Consider the following 27,934-nt stretch of genomic DNA (forward strand, 5'->3'; position numbering starts at 1 on the left):
CCTCTTACTTTTGCCCCATTTGGCGTTTAAAAAAGTGCATATGTCTCCAAAAGTTACACCAGCGCACCCATGAAAGCACTTTTGGGTACTGCCCCCCCCCCCAAAAAAAAAAAATTAAACAATCAAAGGCGGTTTGGATCTATTACTTTTTAAGTAGCCCTAAGGCAATTAAAACTTGTATAGCTATAAGTGAAGAATGTCAGAAGTTACTTCAAGAAACTGGGCTAAACTATGTTGCATGCCACAGAAGGAAAGATATGTGAAAAGATCCCAAAACTGGCAAGACAAACAGCTCTTCCTTTAAAGCGGAATAGAAACCCAGGAGACTGGTTTATGTAGTTTTAATTTTTCCAAGAAAAGGAGACTGTATTAGTCAAGCCAATGTAATGTTCATTTGCAGACATGTAAGTTCGGGACTCGGTTTTGTAAACTTAAGCTGTGCTCGCTAGAACACGAGAGCGCGCGTACACACACACACACACACACACACACACACACACACACACACACACACATACCTCCAGTGAAACAGCAGGAGCTGTACCTAAAAGAGGTCACGTGGTGTCCATCAGAGACTTCAGAGAGCAGTAAAGAGCCGGAGGCAGAGCCAAGGGAAACATTTGGGAGAGTAACAAGCTGAATGAAGGCTTGCAGTACTTAAACCTTACCTGAAAATCCGGGAAGTTCGGCTGAACTTAGGAGACTAGTAAACAGAAACCGGGGGAATATAGCAAAACATCCCAAAGAAGCAGTTCAGTGGTGTCACCAGATATCTTTTTGCGATTTTACTTTGCTGACGCTGAGATTCATTGCATCCATGTGGCGCTGCCTGCCGGCCCCAGAGTTTAGCTGTAAGTTCCTTCTTAAATATTTATGTCTGCCAGTTTTGTAAAGACTTATCAGCCAGCTGCTCTTATCTAGCAGATAATGTCGCTAGGAGGGAGGGAGCTCCAGATGGAATGGTGGGTTGTCGAGATGTGCACTTAGCCAGAACAACCATATAAGCTCCAAGTCTGGGATAGGGGGACACATTGCAGTTGTTAAGCCTTTAGATACTTTTTTGAGTGGGACGTGGTACCAGATCTATCGGGCAAAAGGACTGTTGCATGCTTGTCTCAGTGTACAAGAAGGGTCGTCTACTTTTTCTTGTTTGCTACTACAGACCCAGTTATGTGCTTGGGAGATGAATATTTACTTCTTTTCCTTTCAGGTACTTGCAGTATATGGGTAATGCATACTCAAGGGTCCCAGTTGCATGGGTCTTTACTGTATTGTTTTTGGGGGTGGGGTTGGGGTGTTTAAATCATATCAGATACATGCGCTTTTACTTCAGCAAGGGAATGGTTGAGAGTTTTAAGCTAACAGTGTAGGTGTCCATGTTCCAAACCATAAACCATTTTTCCAATACTTGTTGGAGGATTGGCTGCAAACTCTATAACCTGTAAGCTGCCATTCACATGCAAAGGTTAAACTGTAACACGGTTACGTTTAGAAACGGGAGGGACCAAGCCTTGTCAAGTATAAGCGCAGCATAGTTCTTGTTGGAAGTGTCTTAACCTAAAGTGTTTAAATATTAAACTCCTTGCATTTCTGCAGGCAGTGCCTTATTAGCTTACTGAGTTGCATATCTACCACCAGTGGTATAATTACTTTATCTGATCCTTTGTTTTCAGGAGGCCTCAGGTGACAGACTTTGTAAACCCTCGCCCAAGAGAAAACCGAAAGCTTGCTTTTAACTGAAGTCGGACTTGGAACCAGCCAGAGACCAGGAAGGAAGGAAGGCAGGAAGGCAAGGATTGCCAGTTTAGAAAACTCTCAGCTGCCAGCGCATATTAGAGGTTGGAGAAAACACTACAGCGGAGTACAGAACGGAACTGGATACACATTACAACTAAGCATGTACCAAAGCTTGGCTTTAGCACCCAACCATGCTCAGTCCGCCTACACCCACGATTCCAGCAGCTTCATACATCCAGCCGCCAGCTCCCCTGTCTACATGCCAACTCCCCGGGTGCCTTCAATGTTGCAAGCTATACCATACCTACAGAACTGTGAGTCTGCCCACCAGGGCCACCCCTTGGGCAGCCATTCAGGATGGGGACAAGCGGGTGGTGAAGGTTCGGCCTTTAATCCCAGCAGTGGCAGCAGTGGTAGCCATGGTCCGTCATCGGGGTACTCGTACTGCCCAAGCCCCCCTATAAGTGGCAGTCCGGGACGGGACGGTGGGTATCAGAGTCCGCTTGTGCTTGGTAGTGGCGGCAGTGCCGGCAGGGAACAGTATGGCAACACGCTGGTGCGTTCTCCGTACCCTAGTCCTTACCCGTCCTATGTGAACCCTGCAGAAATCCCATCCGCATGGAGTCCGGGACATTTTGAAAGCACCATGCTCCACAGCTTACAAACCCGACAGGCTACCTTACCCTGTACCAGAAGGCCCAGTCTTGGTATGTATAACTCATCGCACTTTGAATTAAACAATGTTTTCTTGTTTTATGCAATGTTTTCTTCAGATTGTTTGGCATGTATTATAATAATAGTAGTAATAATAATTATTATTATTATTGCTATTCAGTCAACTCGCCGTGAATTGTTGAATGTTACGTATTGCACTTCAAAGGAGTCATACTCAGAAATGATAGTAATGAAAATAACCCCCCGTGGCCGAATTAATTTTATTCCCAGAGGTCGTATGTTCTCTTGGCTGTTCATCCAACAACGCAGACGGAGTCCACTGGATAAGTAATCGGAAGTATGCAATCGTCATGCAAATTATGCAAAAATTTGGAGTGCTCTGTTTTTACTCTTACACCATCTTGTTCGCTCCCCTTGACCTCCCCCCAACATACACACATACCAAAAGTGACTTTTATTAACAAAATGTATTGAGGAACATTTAGTGTAGAAAGGTCTTCTTAGATTATCTGAAGCAGATCTGTTAGCATTTTACCACCTTCATCAAGTAAAGTTTTGTCTAGTTTTATTTTGTCTTATTTTGTGTGTTAATGTGTTGCTCAGCTTGAATTTGAGGATGTGTATTTAGGGCTTCTATGAGCAGTTTTTTGTGTATGTGTGTGTTTGTGTTAAGCTTTAAGCATTACAGAATTAAAGGTTTATGTCATAACATTACAACACCGGTCTATCAAATAATCTTGGCAGAAAATTTAAAAAAGAGAAAGTTCATATTTTTCAGAATGAAAGATTTTTAGATTTTAGACTCCATGAGAATTGGTGACATGGACATGTTGTTTATTTAATAATGTGTATATCCTTGAAATGGTCTAAGTTTGTTAAGAAAATCGATAAATCTTAAAGGGGCAAGACTAAATCTGAGGGCGAGTGTCCTAGATATATGCCTAAGGTAACAGAGAAGGTATTCTGGGTTGTGTGTGTGTGTGTGTGCGTGTATATATATGCCACCAATCCTTAAAGTTTATGAATTTTATAATTTATGAAATAAACCACAGCAGATGGAAGTTGCAGACACGCATGCTTTTATTTTTCTCGTGGCATCATTGTCAAGACCGGTCTTGCAAATGAGTTCAGTGATGAATTGAGGAGATGTTCAGTGAGCGTTTAAGAGATTAAAGAGTATTATTTTCAGGGAAACTAGACAGCCAAAGCGACCAGTTGGGTATCAACACCCTGCCCAATTTACAAACTTCATTGATTCAGTGCCACAGTCATGTGCTAAAGAATGTAACATGGATCAGATTAGGAAAAATGCAGACGGGGCCTGGTATGAAAATGTAGCACTTTGGTTTGACATTGATTTATGAAATCGAGTGTAGCAGGCTATGCCATTATGGGTAGTGTGAGTTAAAAGTATCCCTCATTTTCCAGTATACCCGTCTGTACGATTTGAGTGGGAGACCAAAGTCTATTTCTGCAAAAAATGGATGCAAGTAAAGAACTGAACACACACACACACACACACACACACACACACACACACACACACACACACACACACACACACACACACACACACTTCTGGTCACAGTGTGAAAACTGTATGTTCTCCTACTGTTTGCGTTGGTTTTCTTCAAAGACCCCCCCCCCCAAAAAAAAAGAAATAAAATAAATATAAATATGGGCCTATTGGTTATTGTAAGCTATCGTATATCTACCCTCGTTCCTGGCTGAAAGTGGTCCATAATCAGTTTAGTTTCCCGATTAACCAAGTAATGCATTCAGTTAAAGTTAAGTATAATTCAATTAATCACCACTTCATCTATTCATCTAGCAACAGTAGGATTGTCACATGTACCTCTTATTCCCTTATTTTTGACTGTTTTAGAAAAACAGTCAAAAAGTAGCGATAATTAGATAATAAAAGGCAAAGAACGATGTGTGTGTGTGTGTGTGTGTGTGTGTGTGTGTGTTTAGAGGAATAGACAGGCAGACAGATAAATAGCTAGATATAATATATAGATTGAGGCGATGAACTGAGTAAACCAAGGTGGATAAACTGTGCACAGTTTTCTTTCTTGCAAATTTTATTTTCTTTCTTTTCTTATTATCGACACTTTATTCATGAAACAGATTTTACCTGTTGACCTGCAGGGTACTGGACAGTATGTTTACCTAACTTGGATCCATACCTCTAAACTGGTCAGATTTTTGCAGAATGTTCAGAGTTCTGCCTTATATTTTGGTCTGTTTCTCATAAAGTCTGTGATTTTCTGGCAAATCGTTGGGAGATATGAGGATTGACGTCACTAAATAGTAACACACATTTGAGTTTCAGACTTCCTATTCGTAAGGAAACGCAAGCTAAGACAAATCCTATTATTCTGTCAACTGTCTTAAGTTTATAAAAGCAACATTTAAAATATGTCCCTATTTTGGAGCACCCCCCCCCCCCATTATGTCAGACTTTGTTCAAGTAAGGCATGCTTGGATGCCACTGATTGTCAGTTACGAACATGTCCGCTCTGAGTTTTAAATGTACCTCCCGGGTGTATGTCTAGGCATCTGCTACAAAAGCGGTGACGCGCGTTGTGTTACTATTATTATTATGTTCTGGCTTTTTCCTTTTTCTTTCTAATTCCATAACCTGTTAATCGTTGTGCTTGTGTCCAGAAAGACTGGGGTTATGACAGTACCCTCCTTTTAAAGTCCTTAAGCTATGAAACAATGCTGCTGAGATGTGCAACAATTTGCCACAAATGAGGAATAGACGCTGGGGAGCTAACAGCATGCTTGGTACATGAAACTTCATACTCCAGAAAATGATGGCAGTGTAACAGCAGGAGTTAGTATTATTTACTGTGGAATGATTGTCACTGTTGAAGTGACACCCCGACCTCATGTGTAAATTGGGAAAAGGGGGTTGTTGACGGATGGATGTGCATGAAAGGCATGTGGATATGGGCATGAAAAACTTGAACACTGAACTTTGTGATAACCAGTTTCAGTGGATAACTGCGTATTTTTATTGAGCAAATTAATAACGTTTTCAAAACGATGTGTATTTTTATTATGTGATTTTCATTTGTTTGAGTAATGCCCATGCATCAGACTAAGCATTTACATAAAGTTCAGTGCACTGATGATGCTAAATGGCTGCATCCTAAATGCCATAAGAATATGTATCACCTTCCATAAATCCTGTTACAGCAGTTACATATTCCATGTTGTCTATCCTTTTGTAATTAATGTATTAACCGTATGCGAATATTCTCATTACACTATATATAAAGGTAGTCATATTTTGAAGAGCAGATTAAGAATGGAATTATTAGTAAGTGTTGGGGGCAGGTGAGAAAGGATGCAGCTGATGGCTGGAAAGGTGGAGCAAACACTGACCCCATTTTTTTGTACGTTACCAAGTGAGCCATGGGGAAACACTAGGCAGGTTAACGACAGTGGAACAGGGATTAATCCCTTTATCGACCCAGACAAGAAGTAGACATGAGACTTGAATTATGGGGAAGAGGTGAAGATACACAAGTTTTAATTTGGTCACTTCATCCAAAAGGTAGAATTTCGTGAGCCGTCTGAGTGAGGCAAGGAACTGTATTAAATAATATTAACACAGACGGGTGATGTCAGATTTCTAAATGGCTAATATTTCCATTTAATGTGTGTCTCTGAGCTGCACTGTTTGTTGTAGTTTATTAGGTTCATTTCGCTTTTTTGTCAAGGCTTCGCGAGTCTAGACAAACAGTGGAGGCTTGCTCATATATTCCAACTCTTGCTTTTTACTTGGGTTCATTCCTCTCGGCTGTCCCTTGTTTTCAGGGATGTCCCTGATTTTGTCTGAAAATTTAGCTCAGTCTCTTTTAATCTCTCTTAAATCTGGTGACTTTTGGAAAAAAGGTGGTGAATTAATTGCACTTAATAAATAGCGACAATGAAGGTATAGGCTTATTTACTTCGGAAATGTATATTATTTCACATTCCCTTATTCTGTTAAAGTCTCTAGTTAATATTACCAATATTTTAAAGTGTCTCTGATTATTTCTGGATTTGTCCCGGGTTCTGTTGAGAGCTGTGTTTGGATTCTATAAGGATACAGGTATAAACCTTACTTTATTCCCTCATGAGAGAAGGCTTCCTGCCACAGAACCGCAGTTTACATCACTATAAGTGCAAGCGTTTAGTGCAAAGACAGGTACATTAAACTGTCAAATTTACTGAGATAATGTAATTGAGCCAAGACACCGGACATCAGCAGACTTTGCCACACATGACTGTTAAAATCCACAAAATGAACAGCCCAACCCATTCCTTCTGTAGTGAATAGTCGATGAATTTATAAGTACTATATAGTTTTCTTGCCTTCTTTCTTTTTTGTGTGAGTACATTCCAGTTCTCTCTTAATCTTTCCATCACGTTTTTTTTCTTGTTTCGTTTTTAATCCAGGAGAGTTTTGCCTCAATTATAGCGTTACCAGTAACTCGTATTATCTTATCTTTATGGGGTGATGAAGTAGTCGATTCTTAAAAAAAATTGTCAATTTGGAAATAAGGTTAACAAAAAGCTATAATAAGCAGTTATCTGCTAGGATCAGAGAAGTCAACGTCTTTGATACCATTTGTTATTTAATTTGCAGTTTGATGTTTCCATACTTCTAGTATTCAGTCTGATGCCTGTAAAATAAATGGCATTTGCATGTAATGTTACCGGATATCAATGCGATACGTTTTGCAGTTCTCGACCACCTTGTTTTAGTATTTTACTGCTGCTAAAAATGTTTATTTTACTCCTGATGCATGAAATGTTTAAAGAGCAACACGGAGTTATGATAGGATTCTTAGTGCAGTTTTACCTTTTAGGTGCTGTACAGAGTGTTAAAACAATTGAATGAAGAATGTACCCCATTGCTTCTTCACATGTTTTTGGGGTGTGCAACTTAAGTGGACTTGCTCCAAACACTCTTTTCAGCCCCAAAACAGGACCACTCACATTCAGGCAGTAACAAAACTGAACAAACAAATCAGTTATTTCAAATACAAAATTGAACAAACAAATTATTAATTATTATTATTAAAAATGTATTTTCTTCGTGTTATTGGAATGTCATCTCAGCAAATTGTCTTATCCTTTCTACAGTTTGTACATTTTTATATATCAACAACTGATCTAACCAATTGTATATAGTACTACATTTGTTTTATTCACGTATCTACAATGTTTTATTTTGTTAATTGTATGTAATAATATGGACCTTTTCTTCCCGGGCCTCCACTGAAAATGGGCTCTTCCAGGCCCAGTTTTCCCTGTCGACAAATGCAATGAATAAATAAATAAATAAATAAATAAAAATTACCGGAAATACAACTACCACAGATGATGAAATTAGACTTGAGTAATTAACAGACAAAAATGACTCAACTAGAACCAGCTTATCCAAGTGAAACATTCAATATGTAACTGTAAGCTTGTTTTAATAAATTGCATAATAAGGTTATTATCATACACAGAATTAAGGCAGAGCAGATCCCAGGCAATGGGACATTTGTAAACGGTAATACAATGCTGTACAGCTGACCCACAGAATATGGAGCAAAACCATAGCAAACTTTCCTCTTACCTCTCGGTCCAGACTCGTTGAGCAATTCCCTCCCTCCCCCCTTTTTTATTTATTTAGTGCTATTTATTGCATTTCACGTTAAACATTAATTCAGTTGTGAGGGCTTCTGGCATTTATCTACTGGCCAAAGTTGTGGGCTTGTTCTTGCGATCCTTAATATTTTTTGTTGGCTTTGTTTCTAGAATATGCTTCAGTAAGATGCTCTAAATCTGATTGTCTGTTTGTTTATTCAGATATTCATTAGTAGAGTAAATAAAATGCTTCAGTGTTCACAAATTGTGTCCAGAGGCACACAAATGTTTTAACTGAAAACAAGACAAGTTAATCAGGCAAGACAGAACATCTGTAATAACTGTTTGCAGTGCAAATGTAGCATACAATACAAGGAAGGCTGAAATAATTAAGTTCGTTAATTATTAATTAATATATATGTTTTACATTTTACAGAGTGCAAGCTACATTTTAAGACTTTAAATCGAGAAAAAGTACACACATAGCACAAAATAAAGGTAATTCTCAAGCAAATTTTATATACAATATATTACAATATATATATATATATATATATATATATATATATATATATATATATATATATATATATACAGAGAGACAGGGGGGGTCAGTAAACATAGAACCGAAAAGGAGGAAGTTGGCAGAAAATCGTTGAGAAGTTTTTTACCGGATTTAACCGCAGACTAAATTCATAAAAGACCCCTAGAATGTACCTATATTTAATTCAGACTGCGTAGTGTTGCCATATCTCTGTTTATATATATTTTTTCATGTCTACTTAAATGTTTAAATAATATTCTTTCATCAATATCTTGCAGTGGTGGCTGTGACCACTGCTGTCCTTTTATGAAAGCCTTCGTGGTCAGGATTTGTTCAGAAACATGTTTCTATGTCCTCCTGTACACTGTTTTATCTAAATAAGGTATCTTTTTATCAGGGGGTGGGGATCTTACTAATGCAGTTAGCTTTCAATACCCAATTAACACTGTTTTCCATCAAATACCTCTGAAGTGTATCTCATTCTGAGGAAGGTTCCTCAATTTGAGTCTTAAATAAGTGCATGTTCCTCATTGTTCCACATTGAAAGGGACTGTTGTACATTCAGTGTTCACATTTTGAACGGATATCCATAGTAAATAATGCTGAATTATATTAATTCATCAACGAAAGGTTTAGAGGTATAACGTAACATATTTTAACAATTATGCCGGGGTTTTAATTGAAGTACTGAAGTACCACATCATGTGTATTTGTTCCATGTAATGAGAGGTGCTCCACACCTTAGGGATGGAAGGTTAAGAGCTAATCTCCCTCCAACCCCTCCAAAGGTAAGATTGTTATTCAGTGAAAGTCCTGGGTTGTATAACAACAAAATAGCTATTTTATAAGGAAAACAGAGCATTGATGAGTTGTTTTTTTTACCGCGCAAAGGTTTTTAGTTCGTTATGTAACTTTGTTAAACACCACACACACACACACACACACACACACACACACACACACACACACACACACACAGTACCGTTTTTTTTGACATCTTATGACATGTTTTTCAAAAGGGTCTTGTTTCTGAGGGATAGTTGAGATAAAGTAATGTGTGTGTGTGTGTGTGTGTAAGAGAGAGAAAGAGATAAGAGACCATCTAGAATAGTACACATACATTGCCTTGAAACCCACAGCTCGAGTGCACCCATGTTTGCCCATAACCATGAGAGGACGTAAAGGAGTTTGGATGAAGAAGTTTACATTTTTTGTGATGGGACGTGTTGGTTTAGACTGATGACCCCCTTGCAGTGTCAGCTGGCAGCAGCTGGAGGTGTGATTGATGCAGGGAGCTTGGACCAGTCTCCCCTTGGTGTCCAGCATCAGCCCAGCGGAGACACATTCCTCCTCCCGCCTGAATCGCCTCCAGCCTGCTTGTCGCCACTAGTCAGTGATCAAAAACACTCTGATTGAAATCAGGAAGGTCATCAAACGCCTTATTTTCTTTTTGGGGTCTGCTGTCACAAGCTGTGACAAGAGAATTTATTTCACGTTCTTTTAGCTGTCTGCTGTGTTTTTATATAGTCCAGATAGTATGTAGATGACCATTGCGCTGCCAGAATAAAATTAATTGGGCAGTAGCTCAAATTAGAGTTTTAAAAATGCAAAGGGATGATGCTAGAGGAAGGACATATGCGCTTTTTAGCCCAACTTCTAAATACCAGCCAGTGTTTACAGCACTTTGTTGACCGATCCGTCTTCCAACAGACCTATATTTTTTAAAGTTCACTTTGGGAGAGAACAAAACTCCACAGTCTAGGGTTACCACCTGTCCCACTTTGCGAGGGACAGCCCCCCTCTTTGGGCAGTTGTGTCCTGACAAAAAATATTAAAAATGGCAAATGTCCTGAGATTGTAGGACATAATTATGTCCCATATTTTATGTAATAGTTGCATAAAATAGTTATTTCTGTATCTAAAATACCTAAATGTTACAAGAAACAGAATAAACAACTAAACTGCTACAAGAATAAGCTTTTATTTAGGCAAAAAAGGTAAGTTATATCCTTTGTACTGACCGTAGGTATGTGTCGGCCTGTAAAATCTGATGTGTGTCCCGAAAATGTCCCACTTTGGCCATTTGAAAATGTGGTAACCCTACGGCACAGTCAGAGGTGTAACACCCAGTCACTGAGCAACAGCATAAGTAAAATAGTGTTGCTTTAATGTCTTGTCTTTCTTTAAAAAGACACACAGAGCCTGAGGTTAGTCTAGAAACTGTTTTTAACTTTGTCGGTGTGAAAGTCACTTACGTTTAAATTCAGTTTTGTTATTTCTGGGGGTGCACTGATCCTCCTTTGCTGACTGGGTTCTCGCTACCACATTCAGTTTCTCTGTGTTTTTCGCCCTTCTCCCCAGATTACTAATGCACATAATTGGCACAGTGTTGTAAATTTGCAAATAAATGCAACAAGCGTATGTTTTTTTGTCCTTTGTTGGAAATTGCGACCGTCCCATTTTGTTTTCCAGCGTCTTAAAGTCATTGACTTGTTGTTGCTTTCAGGTGATTACATCTCAACCTGTTATCGCAAAAAGTTTGTATAAAGCCTGGAATGGGGGGGGGGGGGTAAATAGGGGACACGTTTTAAATATTGCTCTTATAAACGTAGACAGTTGCTAGAACAGTAGGATTTCAGTCAGCATGTATTTTCTGAAGGATATGAAGTCTGAAACTCCAACGTATGTCACTATTTAATTACTTGAATCCTCAGCAATTAGTCAGAAAACCACACGTTTTATGAGGAACAGACCAAAAATATGCGACAAAATCTGGACAGTTGAGCGGTATGTCATTACTTGAGCCTCCTCTGCGTCTTAATAGCTTATGCATACTCCTGTAACAAATTAAGTACTGGTTATTTAAGGACTCCACGGTACTGATTTAGATAAATTGTCAATTAAATATTTCTGGAAAATTAAGCAAAACATTAATATGATAATATTAATTAAAAACCACAGGAGAACAGCCACATGTGTCAGATTGATAGGCACTGCTAACCCAACAATAAACGGAACACACACACACGTAGGGCCACAGAAATAACTACAGGAGTTTGAATTCATTTGTTTAGGAAATCTGTAGCTTAGCAAAGTTGCTTCAAGTATTCCCGATACAAAAACTCTCATCAGGTTTTGTGTGTGTGTGAAAGGTAAGACTGCACATCTCATGTCCCACTTATCTATATATTTTCTCTGTTGCTGGTTAAAAGGACCTTCTTCTAAAGTGTGGAGTCGTATGTAAACCATCCCATTTTAATTTTGTAGGTGCATTCATATGTAGTTTGATTCTTCGTTCTGCTTTCTAAAGACTTGGGTCCGCTTTACAAGCCTTAGCATACCTCATGTTCTTGTTCGCTGGGGGACCCCTACCGCTAAAACAAGTAAATAATAACAGTGTCCCAGCACAAGCACTACAAATGACATAACTTTATGCAGAGTATTTCATACCGGTACAGCTAACAGCACACCTGTGCTTATCTGCTATCATTGAATGAAATAGGAATCATTGACCGAAATAGGACAACTGCTACTGGCCTCTTACCAGACATTCTGATTGGACTCATAATCTCCAGCTGTCCAAAATTTCGCACAGTCAGCATTTGTGCATCATAATTTTTGGTCTGTTCTTTACAAAGTTTGTGGGTTTCTAGCAAATCGTGGAGGAATGAGATTACTAAATAGTAATATACATTTTAGTTCTGGACATTAAATCTCTCAGAAAATGTATATTAATGCAAAACTTGCTTCTAGGTTTGTAAGGACAATATTTTAAAGCTGTCCCTGTTTTGGGCATAGGCCTGCATGTTATTTTTGAATCTGTCCATATTTGTTGTGCTAAGAAATTCAGAGGTCTTTAAATCTGTGGCGGTCCTACCTCTCAACTTTCCAGATTTTCGCAGAGTCCATATTTTTGCCCCATATTTTTGGTAGGTTCTGCATAAAATTTGTGGTTTTCTGAGAAATCATTCAGGATTGAAGAGATACTAAATAATGACATACAATTGAGTTTTAGACTTCATAACATTCAGAAAATACATTTTAACACCAATCCTGCTATTCTAGCAACTTTCTAAGTTAAAAAAAGCAGCATTTAAAATCTGTTCCCATGGTTGGTCCTTTGTCCCCATTATTTTAGGCTTTGTCCACATTGCTTGCGCTAAGAGGATGAGCGCGGTCTGGTGGCTGTGCACCTGCATCTCATTTTTCACTCCCAACTTCCTAGGTCTTCAGTCTTTCAAGAAAAATGTTTGTAGTACGCAAGGTACTAATCCTCTATCCTTGACGGTTCTAAACCATAAATCAGGACAATAATAATAATAATACCATCGAGAATAAAAAATATATACTTGTTTAATAAAGTGCTTATACCCTAAATGTATTCATTACTTTCAATACACACGTTTTCTAACAATAAGGTATTTGGGGACAATTTCCTTTTAACGAGCGCATTTCCACAAGTCCAACTTGGATAGTGGTCAGTGGGTCACACTTCTTCTAACCTCAGGTTGCACAAGTTCAGTTTCTTTAATCATCTCTGCAAGAATGTAGGTCTGTGTGTGTGTGTGTGTGTGTGTGTGTGTGTGTGTGTGTGTGTGTTTTAGTAATCCTGGTGTACTTTGCGCCAGAATTATACCCCAAATAGTAACTAGGTTTAAGTATAAATTAATTTGGTAGACTGAGTGTAGCTGAAAAATAATTTGTTATTGTTTTTTCAGAAACTGTAAAATAACAGTACAGAAGCAGCTAAGTAGTATTTTATATTTTGGCAGATGATTACCCCCCCCCCCCCACACACACACACATAACATACACAAATATAAATCTTCTATGTAACAATGGAGACCATAAGCCTAAAAGAATAAATCTAGTAGATTCCTAAGGTTTAGCAAGTGTGAGTTCCTTCGTGAGCTGGGTATTCTGCCAAATACTATGAGAAGGCAAAGTGACAGCTACAGGACAGAGTGCGATTTCTTTACTAATGTTAAGTCATTGTTCACACAACATTGAACATCCCCAGTACCATTCTCTAGTTGTCATGTTTTTAAATACCTACATGGGATTATTTTTTTTTTAATTGTATTATTTATGTTTATGGTCATGCCTACCTAAATGTGCACACCTTTTCCCTAAACAGATATTAAGAGTTAGGTATAAACATACCTCTCAACCTCTTAGTGAAAGAAATCTGGCCAAAGCTTAAAATAATCCTGGCGACAAAGGCCCCAAAACACAGACAGATTTTAAATATTAATTTTTTAAATCTTAGTAACAGGATTTGTGTTGGCATGCATTTTCTGAAGGATATGAAGTCTAAAACTAGAGTGACACAATTGTTTAGCAACTCCAATCCTCAGTGATTTGCCAGAAAACTACACATTTTATGAGAAGAACGAAAACGAGACAGGAACAGTTACAAAATATGAGACAAAAATCTGGACAGTCTGTGAAAATCTAGGCAGTTGAGAGGTGTGTGTATAACTCCTTGGTGCATTAAATATCTTGCAGTAGTCCATTACTCTAATCAACACTTGCTGTATGTTTTTAGTCTGTGGTTGTCCTGTATAAAATAAAGTAATAATCTTTATCATCTCTGTTATTCACTCAGTAAGTTATGCTAGTTTAGAACAACACATTTTCATTCAAATTTATTCATTTTAATACTAGTTAATATCCTGAGATGTTTGCTTATGAAATATAAATCAGATGGAGAAGGACTTAAAGATTTAGTTTAGTGTCGCCTTTGTTTCTTTTCATTGTTAATGACAGGACATTTTGAAATTAAACAACATCTTACCTGTGCTCCTTTCTCCCTTTCTGTGTGAGACCAGAGAAAAGTAATAGGAGAACAGGAAAAAAATCAGGTATATTTTTTAAACTGAGTTGTTTGTGGGGGAATATGACAAAAGTTGCTATAAGGGAATATGGACTCTGCAAGCAGCTAAACAGGCTAAGACTGCCTATCATTAATGTGTGAAGTACAAAATTAATACAAGTAGAAAAAGGGATGTTTAATATTCTTCTAACAGATTTTCATGGAAATGTTAGCATTACTAAATCTTTTAAAGGAGTTGTTAGCTTTTTAAAATGTGTGTGCTCCGGTTATGGGCTGGTGTACACTTAATGAAGAGCTTGTTGGAACTATGAAAGTTCTGATTGCTGTGCTTTTATATTTTCTTTTCTTTTCTGTGAGTATTTATACTCCCAGATAGGAGCTCAATGCTGTTAAGGTAAGCTTTCTTAATAACAAACTTGGTACCTCAGAAAGGTGTTTGAAATTTACCTCTGCAGATAAAATGTAGAATAATGTTTCATTGTAGGAGTTACAACTAAGAAGTGGGGAGAGGGGATTATTTAATTTCCTTCCATACTTTTGAATTGTCCCTTTCTGTCAATGAACTTCAGAAGAACAAGTGTGACAAAACACAGAATTAGTAACAAATTCAGTTTTTGAATGTATGTGTATATCCATATAAATTTATACATGCACACACACACATGTATATATATATATATATATATATATATATATATATATATATATAGATATATACACATCTAGTTCGGTTTTACCAAATAATGTAAAACAAAACCAGACAACAGAAAAACAAATTAACTGGGGGGCTACGCCCCCCACACCCCTCAACTATATATACTAACACCAGGATCGCACTACAGTGGGGAAAAGGACATATACTTTTGACTTGCCTTAGAGTACTACTTGTCAGCGAAATGAGTTTTAGGTGAAATGAACTTCCAGTGAAATGAACATTAGGTGATTTGGTCTCAGTGAAATGGTCTTTCAGTGAAGTGATACAATTCTCTCTCTCTCTCTCTATATATATATATATATATATATATATATATATATATATATATATATATATATATATATATATATATATATATATATATATATATATGTGTGGGTCTACTATGTAATCCTGAAATACTGAAATCCTCCAAATTTCAGTATTTCAAAATTACATAGCCGAAAATACTATGGAAATACAAACTCCCGAAACCCCACAACCACGAAATTCAAAATCCCAAATGTACACTACACATACAGCACACACATACACACAACTTCCCCCCACACTCAAATATATAATCCTACACTACAGATGCACCCCCCCTACTTAAATATTCTAACTCCGAGATCGCACAACAGACACACAAAGGAAACTCACACCCACACATTTTATAGTCCCTCACACACACACACACACACACACACACACACATATCACAGTCACAACACACACTTACACAGTAAAGCCCCTAACCAACACACTTAATAAATACTTTCCTAAACTTCCACCCATCCATTCACACACTGTACCACCAGAAGCGCTAATTCAACATCTCCGAACTTCGGGATTTTGAATTTCGCGTTTCTGCGGGTTTCAGCATTTAGTGTTTTCAGCTGTGTAATTTCGAAATACTAAAATTCAGGATTTCAGTATTTCGGGATTACATAGTGGACCTATATATATATATATATATATATATATATATATATATATATATATATATATATATATATATATATAGGTCCCCTTCAAAACATCTGAAACCCGTAACATCTAATTTCATAACACTGAGACCAGAACATCTAAACCCAAAACATCTAAAATCCATAACGTTGAATTTCATGACATCTAACACTACAAATCATAAGAAAATAACATCCCCTCTACATATAATGACACCAAACTACCAAACACACTTTTTAGTATGTTTCTGCAGGGGGGCTTCATACAGTGGGGTTAGAAAATTAACCTTTGCCCACTGTAGTGCGATCTTGGAGTTGGTATATTTAATTTACAGGGGGTGGAGCCTCCCACATGGGGGGGTGCAGGTGGGCTTGCCCCCTGCAGTTACGTAGTAAAAAAGTGTGTTTGGTAGTTTGGTGTCGTTATATGTGGATGGGATGTTATTTTCTTGTGATTTGTAGTGTTAGATGTTAAGAAATTCGATGTTATGGGTTTTAGATGTTTTAGGTTTTAGATGTTCTGGTCTCAGTGTTATGAAATTAGATGTTATGTGTTTTATATGTTTCAAAGTAGACCTACATATATATATATATATATATATATATATATATATATATATATATATATATATATGAGTCTATATCATAACATCAAAGTTCTCTAACATCGAATGTTATTATATCAACCCCTAAACGCCGAAGTGTGAAAACATCGAACAGTCAGAATAGCGAATTTTTTCCCAGGGAAAAAATTCGCTATTCCGAGAAACATACACACAGCACAAACACACACAAAAAACAGCCATCCACACACATACACTTAAAATCCTATACCTAAACTAAACTTTACATACAGTACTAGCTATCCACTTACCTTAACCCGACCCTAACCCTAAGGTCTGTCACTATTGCACACTCACCTCACCCGTGCCCTAACCCTAACTCACCTAACCCACCCCCTAACCCTAACCTACACACAATAGCACACTTACCTGACCCGCACCCTAACACTAATGTCCACACAACCGCACACTTACCTGACCCGCTCCCTAACCCTAACTCACCTAACCCGCCCCCTAACCCTAACCTACACACAATCGCACACTTACCTGAACCCGACCCGTAATGCTCCAACATATCAAATGCTGAAAACAGTGAAGCCACAGCAATGGCCCAACGAATTCTTTCCTTGGGAAAGAATTCGATTTCTTGCACCTTCGCTGTTTTCAGCATTCGACATTACGGGTTCGATATTATAACTTTCTATGTTAGAGAAATTCAATGTTATAATATAGACCCATATATATATATATATATATATATATATATATATATATATATATATATTTATATATCTATATCGGATTTTCCCGGTTAGGGGTCGCCACAGCGGAACTCTGGTCCGCTAATGATTGGCAGTAGATTTTCACGTGCTGGCTTGCCAGGCCTAATGCACAACTTTCAGCGAAGGAACGCTCATTCATGCATGTCGCCACACAGAAGACACTCTAACTGAGAATGGAACGGGCAATGTCTAACTGTGAGGCGACAATGCTACCGCAGCACCAACACCGCAGTTTCTGAAACAAAACGATTTCATTACTTGTCTCATACAGCTACATGTGTTCAGTGCTTTCTTACAGAGGTCTACATTTATTTATTTGTAGCCACACAAGCACAGTATACACACACACACACACACACACACACACACACACACACACATATGTGTGTGTGTGTGTGTGTGTGTGTGTGTGTGTGTGTGTGTGTGTGTGTATACTGTGCTTGTGTGGCTACAAATAAATAAATGTAGACCTCTGTAAGAAAGCACTGAACACATGTAGCTGTATGAGACAAGTAATGAAATTGTTTTGTTTCAGAAACAGTTTAATCGTTTTGTTTCAGAAACTGTTTTCAGGCAAGAGTTGGCCTTAATAAAATATAACCTAATATGCCAAAAAGCATATATCTGTACAGCACGTCTTTTCAAGATCAAAATGCCATGTTCTAAAAAGACATCCATCTGTGACTTGCCTGTATCTGATTTTTTAAGTATATATACATATCATGTAATGATAGCTGCCTAATGTCTGACATGTAGCAGAGTTTGCATAAAATTACTGAATACTAATAGTATCAAGTTTCTTTATCTTTTTGGAAAACAGTTTTAGCCAGCCATGGGGAGCAAAAGGAATAATGCCTCAGTTACAAACTGGAAAATATGCATCGTTAGAAAATAAATATCTGCTATAATTACAATCTGGGAAATAAAATACATTTCTCTCATAGCAGAAGTTGTTACCTGATTGTGTGTTCAGTATTAATTTTTCTGCAATACAAATTAAACATGTTTTTCTGTATTATTAGGGTGTGCGTTTCTATCCCGACTTTCAGTGACAGCGCTGTATTGTGTGCATTGTTCATATTGCGTATTTCAAGTCTCTTTTGATTTGTTATGATTTGTTATCTTATTTAGTTATTAATATAGAGTCGCCAGGATTCCACATTTTTCAATTAATGCTGCCAAGCCTGCTGAGGGCTGGATTTGTAGCTAATTTGTACCTGGAAGGGTGTGAGCTGCAGGAATGTAAGTAAAGGTGTTCAATCTGTATGTGTGATGTGTTGTCTCAGTGTCAGTCAATAGTTATGATGGAGAATTTGGGGAGTTATGATGGTGGGGTTGGGTCGGGATACAAGTGATCCCAGAAGATGGAGATTTACTAGAGGTTTCTGTAAAAGATCCATATTTTCTGGTGACTTTGACAGTTTTGCTTGAAAAGTTAGACAAGAAATGTTAGGCATGCATCCCATATTATGGTGGATTAATTTGACAGTAGTGCTTAGAGGAACAGTACCGATTTTAACAAAGGAAAGGGGCACCAAACCCGTTCAAATGGATGTTCCTCTGAGGGAGTTGATGAGACAGTTACAGTACCATTTTTAAGTGATAGTTGGAAGATCAAAGCCAGAAAATCCTAGGAGAAGAGGCTGAACTTTGTTGACTTTTAGTAGTAGTAGGTAGTAGAACTATGTGTAGGCACTTGCTTCCTCAGAAACTATTTAATATAATTTCCATTTTACAAGAAGAAGATAATTCGGACATGAAAATTAATTCATTCCTGTCCAGTAGTAGGTCTGCAGTGTCATAGAGCCAACATATATTGATTTTCTGGGCATTTCCTGAAAAAATAATCAAGTCAAAAAGTAAATCCCAAACAAATACAACTTACAAACAATTGAACAATTAATGTTATTAGAAAGATACAGATAGCAATGCTGTTCAGTGAAGTCATTTGTGCAGTGGCGGCAGGTAATGCATTGCCAGTCGTACCTCTCTCACCATCTTCTTTCTGCATCACTACCTCTTCTGCCATTATTTTCCTAACTGAAACCAACATTTTATTTTTCATGTACTATAACAGCCGATGTTTTACATTGTACTCCCTACTTACTACTTTTATACACTTTATCTACGAATAGGCTATGTATATGTTGTTAGAATGACTAAAATTGTCTATAACGATACAACTCTATAGACTTGTTCAGACCTAGTTGACATTTTATCAACTTATTTTTGTAAGGTATTCCTCAAGTCACTTGTATTGTTTGTGGACTATAATGTATTTGTATTGTACTGTATGTGGAGTTTTTCTCCCCAGGCCTCCACCGAAAACGGTTCTGTAGACCCAGTCAGAGCACCCCAGTAAGGAAATGTCAAACAAATAGATAAATAAAAAGCATCAATGTTGTATTGTAATACAATGTGACAAATCCAGAGTTATATTTTCTTTTAAATCTTCATCAACAATTTTTCATGTTGTAAAAACTATACAATCTAAACACATAGAGCAGATTATTTGGGTATACTCGAATTTTCACATAACAGTAAGAAATTCCTTTCTGGGTTCTTGTTTATTGAGATAATTGCAGAAACTGGCAATAATCAAGTAAATAGATAACAACTGGTTTCTATCAATGTGTACAATATACCGTGTTGATATTAACGATTCATTTCTTCAGCAATGTCTGAAGCTTTATATAGTTATCATGCAGTGATGTGTAAGTCACTTGTTTTTTGAAATATTAATGTACTTATGGAAATATGGCGTATCTGTAGTATACTGCATCGCACATGAACAGTGACCGTGTTTTTTTCCATCTCCCACCATGGCCACCCGATCGACCTCTTCATTCACCTTGGCTGTCTGGACTAAGCATTGGATCGATTGGAAACAGAGTGTCATACTGTGGCCTGATGGAATTATGACCTCACCTCCTACATTCCAGTTCCAGGCTCATTTCTGGGCATTCTGGCCTTGTGAAGCAAATTCCACACTGTTATGGTGGCATGCTTATCTAGAGCCCCACCCTCAAGTCATGAGGCCACACCCTGTCTCGATGATGTGGTGTGTGATTTTTCTGACTGTCCCCCAGTGTGGTTCACCCAGTTAGAAACATGGGAATGTTTGTATGAAATTATAAGTAACAGGTGACAAGCATGATTAATATCTCTACTGCTGTGAATCCTAGAGTAATAGTGCATGAGTAATATCTTTACTGCAGTGAATCCTAGAGTAATAGTGCATGAGTAATATCTCTACTGCAGTGAATCCTAGAGTAATAGTGCATAAGTAATATCTCTACTGCAGTGAATCCTAGAGTAATAGCGCATGAGTAATATCTCTACTGCAGTGAATCCTAGAGTAATAATGCATGAGTAATATCTATACTGCAGTGAATCCTAGAGTAATAGTGCATGAATAATATCTCTACTGCAGTGAATCCTAGAGTAATAGTGCATGAGTAATATCTCTACTGCTGTGAATCCTAGAGTAATAGTGCATGAGTAATATCTCTACTGCAGAGAATCCTAGAGTAATAGTGCATGAGTAATATCTCTACTGCAGTGAATCCTAGAGTAAGAGTGCATAAGTAATATCTCTACTGCAGTGAATCCTAGAGTAATAGTGCATGAGTAATATCTCTACTAAGTGAATCCTAGAGTAATAGTGCATGAGTAATATCTCTACTGCAGTGAATCCTAGAGTAATAGTGCATGAGTAATGTCTCTGCTGCAGTGAATCCTAGAGTAATAGTCTTACGGTCATTTTTTCTTGCTCCTTGTTGTTTCATATGCTGCCTGTTATTAATTGGTAAGTCTGTTGGTTAATTAAGTCAACTCTCCCCAAAGTGTCACATCCATAAAACATTATATATGCCAAAAGGAAGTATGCACTAAGGCACTAAAGGTATGAATATGAGTTAGCCACAAGAGTACATAAACCAGAAGGCACTGCGGATCATTGTAGGGTTACCTTACTAGTACTTCAATGTTCATGTTTGCAGAGTGCAGGACTGGAAACTGTGGATAAAGTTGATAGCAGGTGTTCATCACCTGGGTTATACTAAGGATCTGGTTCTAATCAACCTGCCTGTTGATATTTGTCAGTTAGTAACAGAAAGTGTCTGCTATGATTCCGGTGAGTAAGGTAGGGGGGTTATGTAGGATGAGCCAAATGGAATGTTTGTGGTATTGTTATCAAACCCCAATAGCAACAAACCAGTCTGCAAGATCTGATCTGCTGTGCTCTTGAAGTATGATCTTTAAAATGTGGGCTGTGGCCTTGGCAAATAAGAAGTTTTTTGTTCCCAGGCTGGGGAATTCCACCCGTTTTTGATTTATACTGTCATAGCAAGGAGTCAAAACAGTTGGTGACATGTGATATTGTTTAATACAATTTGGTAGTGCAACACAACTGACTCATTATCAAGGTAACATTTTGTAAAAACTGAGGAGAGTTTTGTATTTTGTTCTTAGTTTTGTAGATGGGTAGAATTTATGTGTTGAAATCTTTTATTCCGTACCTTTCCTGAACATCAGCTACGCTCCTTGGTTACCAACTGACCCCTTCATTACATCCCATGGTTACCAACTGACCCCTTCATTCCTCTTGGCTATCAAGGTTGATGGTTGGATTGCTAGAGGTTGAGAGTGTCACACTTGGAGCTGATGGAATTGAGACCTAACTTCCAACATGCTAGTTCTAGGCTCATTTCTGGGCAGCCCTGCCTTGTGAGGCAACCACATGCTCATCATAAGCTCCATGAGGTCATGCCCTGCCACTGCAGTTTGGCACATCACCTCCAGTATAGCCTTCACACCCTTCTCACCTTGCATTCATTCTGCTGTGTTCTCTGGAACCTGGCAGCACAGTGGCTGTACTCCAATCTGGCATGCAACCCCCTCCCTCCACCCATGGACAGGTGAGTGCTCACAGCCCTACCCCCTTCTTCCTGTCTGGAGCTGCTAGTCGATCTCTGGTTGCCTGGGTCATAGGCAGGGCTCGTTCACTCACAGCCAAAGAGCCAATATCGAATATATGCTAACAAATCAGTGATTTAGGATGCTTGTAAATGACATATTTGCCTTTGCCACATATATGATTATAGGGACAGAAGACATGATCCCCCCTACCAGTCTTATTGGTATTAGAAGCAGAATCCTTTTGTAAGTATGTCACAAAACCTTGGCGTACTGCATCCTTTCAACTCAAGCATCAATTCAGCAGTGTTCTCCAGTGGTGAGGACTATGTGACAACTATGTAGTAGTTCCATGGGAGTGTAGAGCATTTGCTTTCTCATTTGCTGATGACTGTGGAAGAAGTTTACATAGGCATGCAGCAACAACCATAAATGTGCCTCCCGTTCATTTCTACACCAGCTGTTTCATCACAGAGTGTAGTTTCTGCTAGAGTTTTGGGGGGTTCTTTGGAGGAGTGCAGTGTATTTTGTTTATGTAGAAAACGCTGCAGATTTGATGCAGAGTTCAGTAAGTCCTTGGTTGATGGGGTTTGATCCTTTTGTTTTATTGTTAAGTGCTGTTGTGTTAAAGTCATGCTACCCCCCATTGTTCTTAGTCCTTCAGAGTATCTCTCAGCGCAGTATTCTTGTAGTCATGGGGGGAAGGTTCTGTTCTATTCTATTAGTCACACTTATAACTGTCCTCACTGTGTAAATGCAAGATATTTTTATTGGACAAGAATGGGAAAGTGGTTAAGATCTGACAAGCAACAAATGGCAACTGGTTTCATACATTACACAGCAGGACTAATAGCCCACTTCCACATTTAAAATTGAACAAAAAGCTCACGATAAATGTTAAAACACTGAAACAAGTACAATTTGTATTATGTTTATAAATGGCATTGGCAGGGAACTGTCACAGTTACAAATGTTACTGATAACAGGCCTTTCCTTATAAATACTGATGTAAACTGACAGCAGGGGAACCAGAATGTGATGCCGTGTGTAACATGTTGGTGTCTGATGAAAAAAGCAGGTCAAAGCATTTTGCCAATCTCTTGAGGGGGGGGGGGTCAGCTTTAGGTCTTTGGGTTGCATAACCTCTTTGGAATTCTTGAGAAGTTTTAAGTTGCTGAGGTTACATTTTTCAGATTTTCAGGAAGGAGAGTAGCAGTACTTGTGCGTGGGATCTCGGGGTTCTGAAAATCATCGGAGAGTCACGCACTCAGATTAGAGATAATACTGCAAACTACCATCTGATGATTTGGGGTGATTTTTACAAATACTCTATTTGATGCAAATTGCTGCATATACATCAGCATTTCAACTTATTTCAAACCACTAGCAATTAAATAGAAGTGTTTTGTTTTTATTTGTCTCCTGTTAACTGTACTAGTACTTTTGTCTAGCCTGGGGAATTCTTAAAAACAGATCTGTTTTTTTTTTGGCAGATCAAGGCTTTTGCTCTTATGCTTTACACTCACCTAAATGTTATAGACACAACGTGCATTTATTTCTACTTTACGTATAATTTATTTAAGTTCTACTAATCCATGGTGGTTTTGCAGAGGATTTCTTGTGATCTGTGATGCAAAAGAAAAAAAATCCTGAGGTATCTGTGGCCTAGAAGAATGAGTAGCACTTTATTGATGGATTTCCCAGTTCTGAGGTGGAGACAGAAACACTGTGTTCAGTGAAACAGAGTTGAGTTTATGGACTTACTTTGAAGTGAAGAGGTTCTGGTATGGCAGCAATGAAAGTTAGAATTCACCTGTTTAGGAAACAACTAGTGACGTGACTAAATGTTTCTTCTTTTATGAGTTTTTAAGGACAGAAAAGCAAGGAGTGAATCTGTGCACTGTTTTTTGGGGAGCACTTTTGCTTTGGTAGGAGTGGACAGTAATGTTTCACTCTGGATTGGGAGGAACAGTATTGAAGCTGCAGATGTTATTAAATGTGTTTTGCTGAGCTTTAAGACATTTTTGGGAGGGTAGTGCTACTACGGGAAGGCTGTATCCCAGCTAGGCCATGTATGTACCTTTGCCTATTACTGTTGAACTTTCACATATAAGGAAATGGGATATTTTCCAGGACCAGAAGAGTAGTCTGATGATTTTACTGTGTTTCTGTGGTATGGTGCTGGAAATTTGTTTCTTGATCTAATTCAAGTCTTGATCAGTTTAAAGTTTCTGTGGGAAGGTCTGGAGTTGTTTCTGTTTGCAATTTACCATTAACATTGGATTTTTTTCTGCTGCTCCAGTCATTAAGGCCTTATTTTTTACAGTTCATAAATAACTTTTTATTAGCCATATTTTTAGATTATTCAGTCAATTTCTAGTTGCAGATTTTATGAGTGGTGAGTGACCAGTTCTGTATAAGCCCAATGTTATCTGTATGTAGAAGTGTTGGTAAGGAGAGAAAGTAAATATTTTTGATAAGAAAAAGAAAAAATAAAAGTTAGGTGGACCAGGACTGCTCATTGCTGCACTTCTAGTGTGATGGGTACAGATCTGGAAAGAGAGGAAACAGTTTTAGCTTGTAATGTCCTGTCAGTAAGAAAGCAGTCATATGCTGTTGATTTTTCAGTTATACCTTTAGCAAGTAGGACTCGAGTCTGTTATGATTTAGAGAATGAAAGATCTTGGAAAGGTCATCTTTATTTATGCCTAAAAGGATGTCACCATCTCTTACATGTCACTGTGAGCCTAACTATCCAATGAATGCATTGCTTTGAAGGTACAAGTCCATATAGTCACATACGTATACATTTCTCTCTCTCTGTCCCTTTCTCTCTCTCATGACATTTTATCTAATGACAATTTCACTGAATGAGAAATTGGTCAGTACAAAAGCTTAAAAGTGTTTCAGTGAAAGATGATTTGTCTGAATGTCCATTTTTTGAATGTGTTTATAGCTACATGTAATTCTGCAAATAAGAAGCATAAATATTTAGACGTGTATGAAGAACCTTTAACTGGTGTTTAGGTGACCTGTACATCACTGTTGATCTGGTGTGTATATGTTTGGTGGCAGTAATTCCCTATGTGTAGTATTTTCACTTTTCTACACAGCTGTGCACCTGTGGAGCAAGCATATTTAAGTAAGTGGGTATAGGGGGAATGAAGCCCCCCCCCCACAATGGGGGGGGGCAGGGAGGCTTGCTCCCCTGCAAGAGATGTTTTTGAAAACTTTTGCCTTGGGTATTTTTCATTGTGTCATGTTTCACTTATTCTGTATTTGATTAAATGTTCTTTCAGAGAAATGGATTTTCAGCCATTTTGACTGACTGGCTTTTTTTTCAGTAAAATGGTCTTTCATAAATTTCTATCACCCTATTTATCTATATGATTGCAGTCTGTAAGATTATTTGCTCAAGAAGTGAAATGTTCTTATTTCATTGTTTTCTGGGTGCCATGCTCCTCGAATCTGGGAATTTGCTCTTTCCTGTTTGTTGTGTGATCCTGGAGTTGGTATATATTTCATTATTTATTTATTTGAGATTAGCAGGGGTATGTGGGTGCAGGAAGGGTGCTTCCCTACATAAAATACTGTATTTTTCATGCATTTATGTTTGATCTAAAATGATTGAGCTGTTTTTCTTCACTCAAAAGAGTATTCGCTGTTTCATAAGGCAGTCATTCATATATATCTTTATCTATATTTTTATCTATATTTATATATCTATATATATCTGTATCTATATCTATATCTATATATCTATATCTGTATCTGTATCTCTATCTGTATCTGTATCTATATCTATATCTGTACAGTTACACACTCACACATGCGTGTGCGCGTGCACACACACACACACACACACACACACACGCAGACACACACACACGCAGATACACACACGCAGACACACACACACACACACACACACACACACACACACACACACACACACACACACACACACACACACACAGTTACTGGTATTTTACTGCTTAGGGGTGAAAAAATGAAATAGGTCTAAATTCAGACACTGTTGCTCAAGTTGGTATTTTGGAATGTGGCTTGATTATTTCTGATTTTCATATTTTGGGCATAATGTTTTGTCATATAGGCATTTTGAAGATGTGACAGAAAGAGGTTACTATGTGATCTTTGAGTAAAGAGATAAGCCATGGATGTAAGTTATCTACTCCACATAGTACATCCATTGAGCTCTGGCCTAGTAGCCATTCAATATCTTTCCATTTTATGTGTTCCGACAGCAGAAATCTAGTATTATAAAGGAAGTGATGGGGCAATATCCAGGGAGGAGTAAAGCAAGCCATTTCCCTTGGAATTTATGTGCTGCAGTTCAGGACTTGGGAAAATCTCTTTTTTTGATAACTGTAGGTTTTAAGAGCGTGCCAGTCTGGACTCTGCCCACACTGCCAAATGACCTCTTGCTATGGTTCTGAGAAGAAAGATAGTTCACTGAGGTGTTTGCTTGGAAAGAATGTTTAAATGGGGATGGGCTTGCTGCTTATGGCAGAGGTGTGAATTCTTTTACTCTGTCATTGCTGGAGGTTTTGTGAAGAGAAAGTTAGGAGTGAGATTGTTGGAATTCTGATGTTAACCAGTTACAAGGATAACCTCTTCCCAGAACTGCTTTGGAAAGGACATTATATTTGTTTTCTGTAATGTGATCAAGTTTTGTGTCTTCTGACAGCTTTTAGGTTAGGTTTCTAAGTTGTATGAATTTGTTTTTGTCAGAGGGGAGCTTTGAGTGTTTCCACTGGAGTCTGGCCTTGTCTTATTTCAAGTAGTGCTTTGAGTTGCAAACTAAGATAGTTATTTATTTATTTTTTTCCCAGTGTACTGATCTGGAAAAAATATTGATTGGTCTTTAGTCTGTGTGTGTATGTGTGAGTATGTGCATGTGTGTCTCTTGTCTCTGTTTGCATGCATGTGTAGATATTGACATAGATATAGCTACCGATATAGATATATATAGTAGTTGTATCTATCTATTTTCTATACAAAACCATCACTATATTCCTTGTAAGGGCAAGATTCATTAATGCCTAAACTTAAGTGTACACCATTCTGAGTGAGTAGACAACATAAGAATAACTCCCACCTTTATATAATAATATTAGTTTTCCAACTTATTTTCTTGCAATCTTAAATATCGAGGGTGATTTATAAAGGTTACCGCAATGTGTACTATGAGTACATTTAGTGTAATATTTCAGAGTGAATAGACAGCAGAAAAAAATGTGGTAGGGATGTTCTTGAATACAGATCATGTACACTTAGTGACAAATAGTGTAGGTGTATTAGAAACTGAAAGCCAAGTCAGGTAACCCACTGGTGGATGAAACCTGAACTCTCAAGCTTTAATTGCTCGAGATTCAACTCGCTGATGATCAGAGCTCCTCCCTAGGAAATAACTGTTGGTGAGTTGTGCTGGGAGTGGTTTCCTTTCTGGTGGGATTTCCCCCTTCTTTGAGTTAGCATGACTGTGGAGTTAGTATACATAAGTTTAGGTGAAGCGGGGCTTTTCCCTCTATCATCATTATTTTTAAACTTGTAATATATA

General features: G+C 37.9%; 1 protein-coding gene across 2 annotated transcripts in view; it reads left to right on the forward strand.

Moving 5' to 3' along the window:
- Window positions 1-683: 683 nt before the first annotated feature.
- Window positions 684-27,934, forward strand: part of GATA5 (GATA binding protein 5) — a 120,182-nt gene continuing 92,931 nt past the window's right edge. The window contains exons 1-2 of one of the 2 annotated variants that reach the window (XM_044090407.1): window positions 684-851; window positions 1,674-2,444. In XM_044090407.1, the coding sequence (XP_043946342.1) occupies window positions 1,898-2,444 (547 nt within the window). In that variant the 5' untranslated portion in view covers window positions 684-851; window positions 1,674-1,897. Of the gene's footprint in view, window positions 852-996; window positions 1,211-1,673; window positions 2,445-27,934 lie in introns of those variants that run through there. The other variant, XM_044090406.1, reaches the window with a different exon arrangement.

This window comes from Protopterus annectens, chromosome 12.part0, assembly GCF_019279795.1.
Source record: "Protopterus annectens isolate FY-2018-M chromosome 12.part0, PAN1.0, whole genome shotgun sequence".
In the NCBI taxonomy this organism is placed as follows: domain Eukaryota; kingdom Metazoa; phylum Chordata; order Ceratodontiformes; family Protopteridae; genus Protopterus; species Protopterus annectens.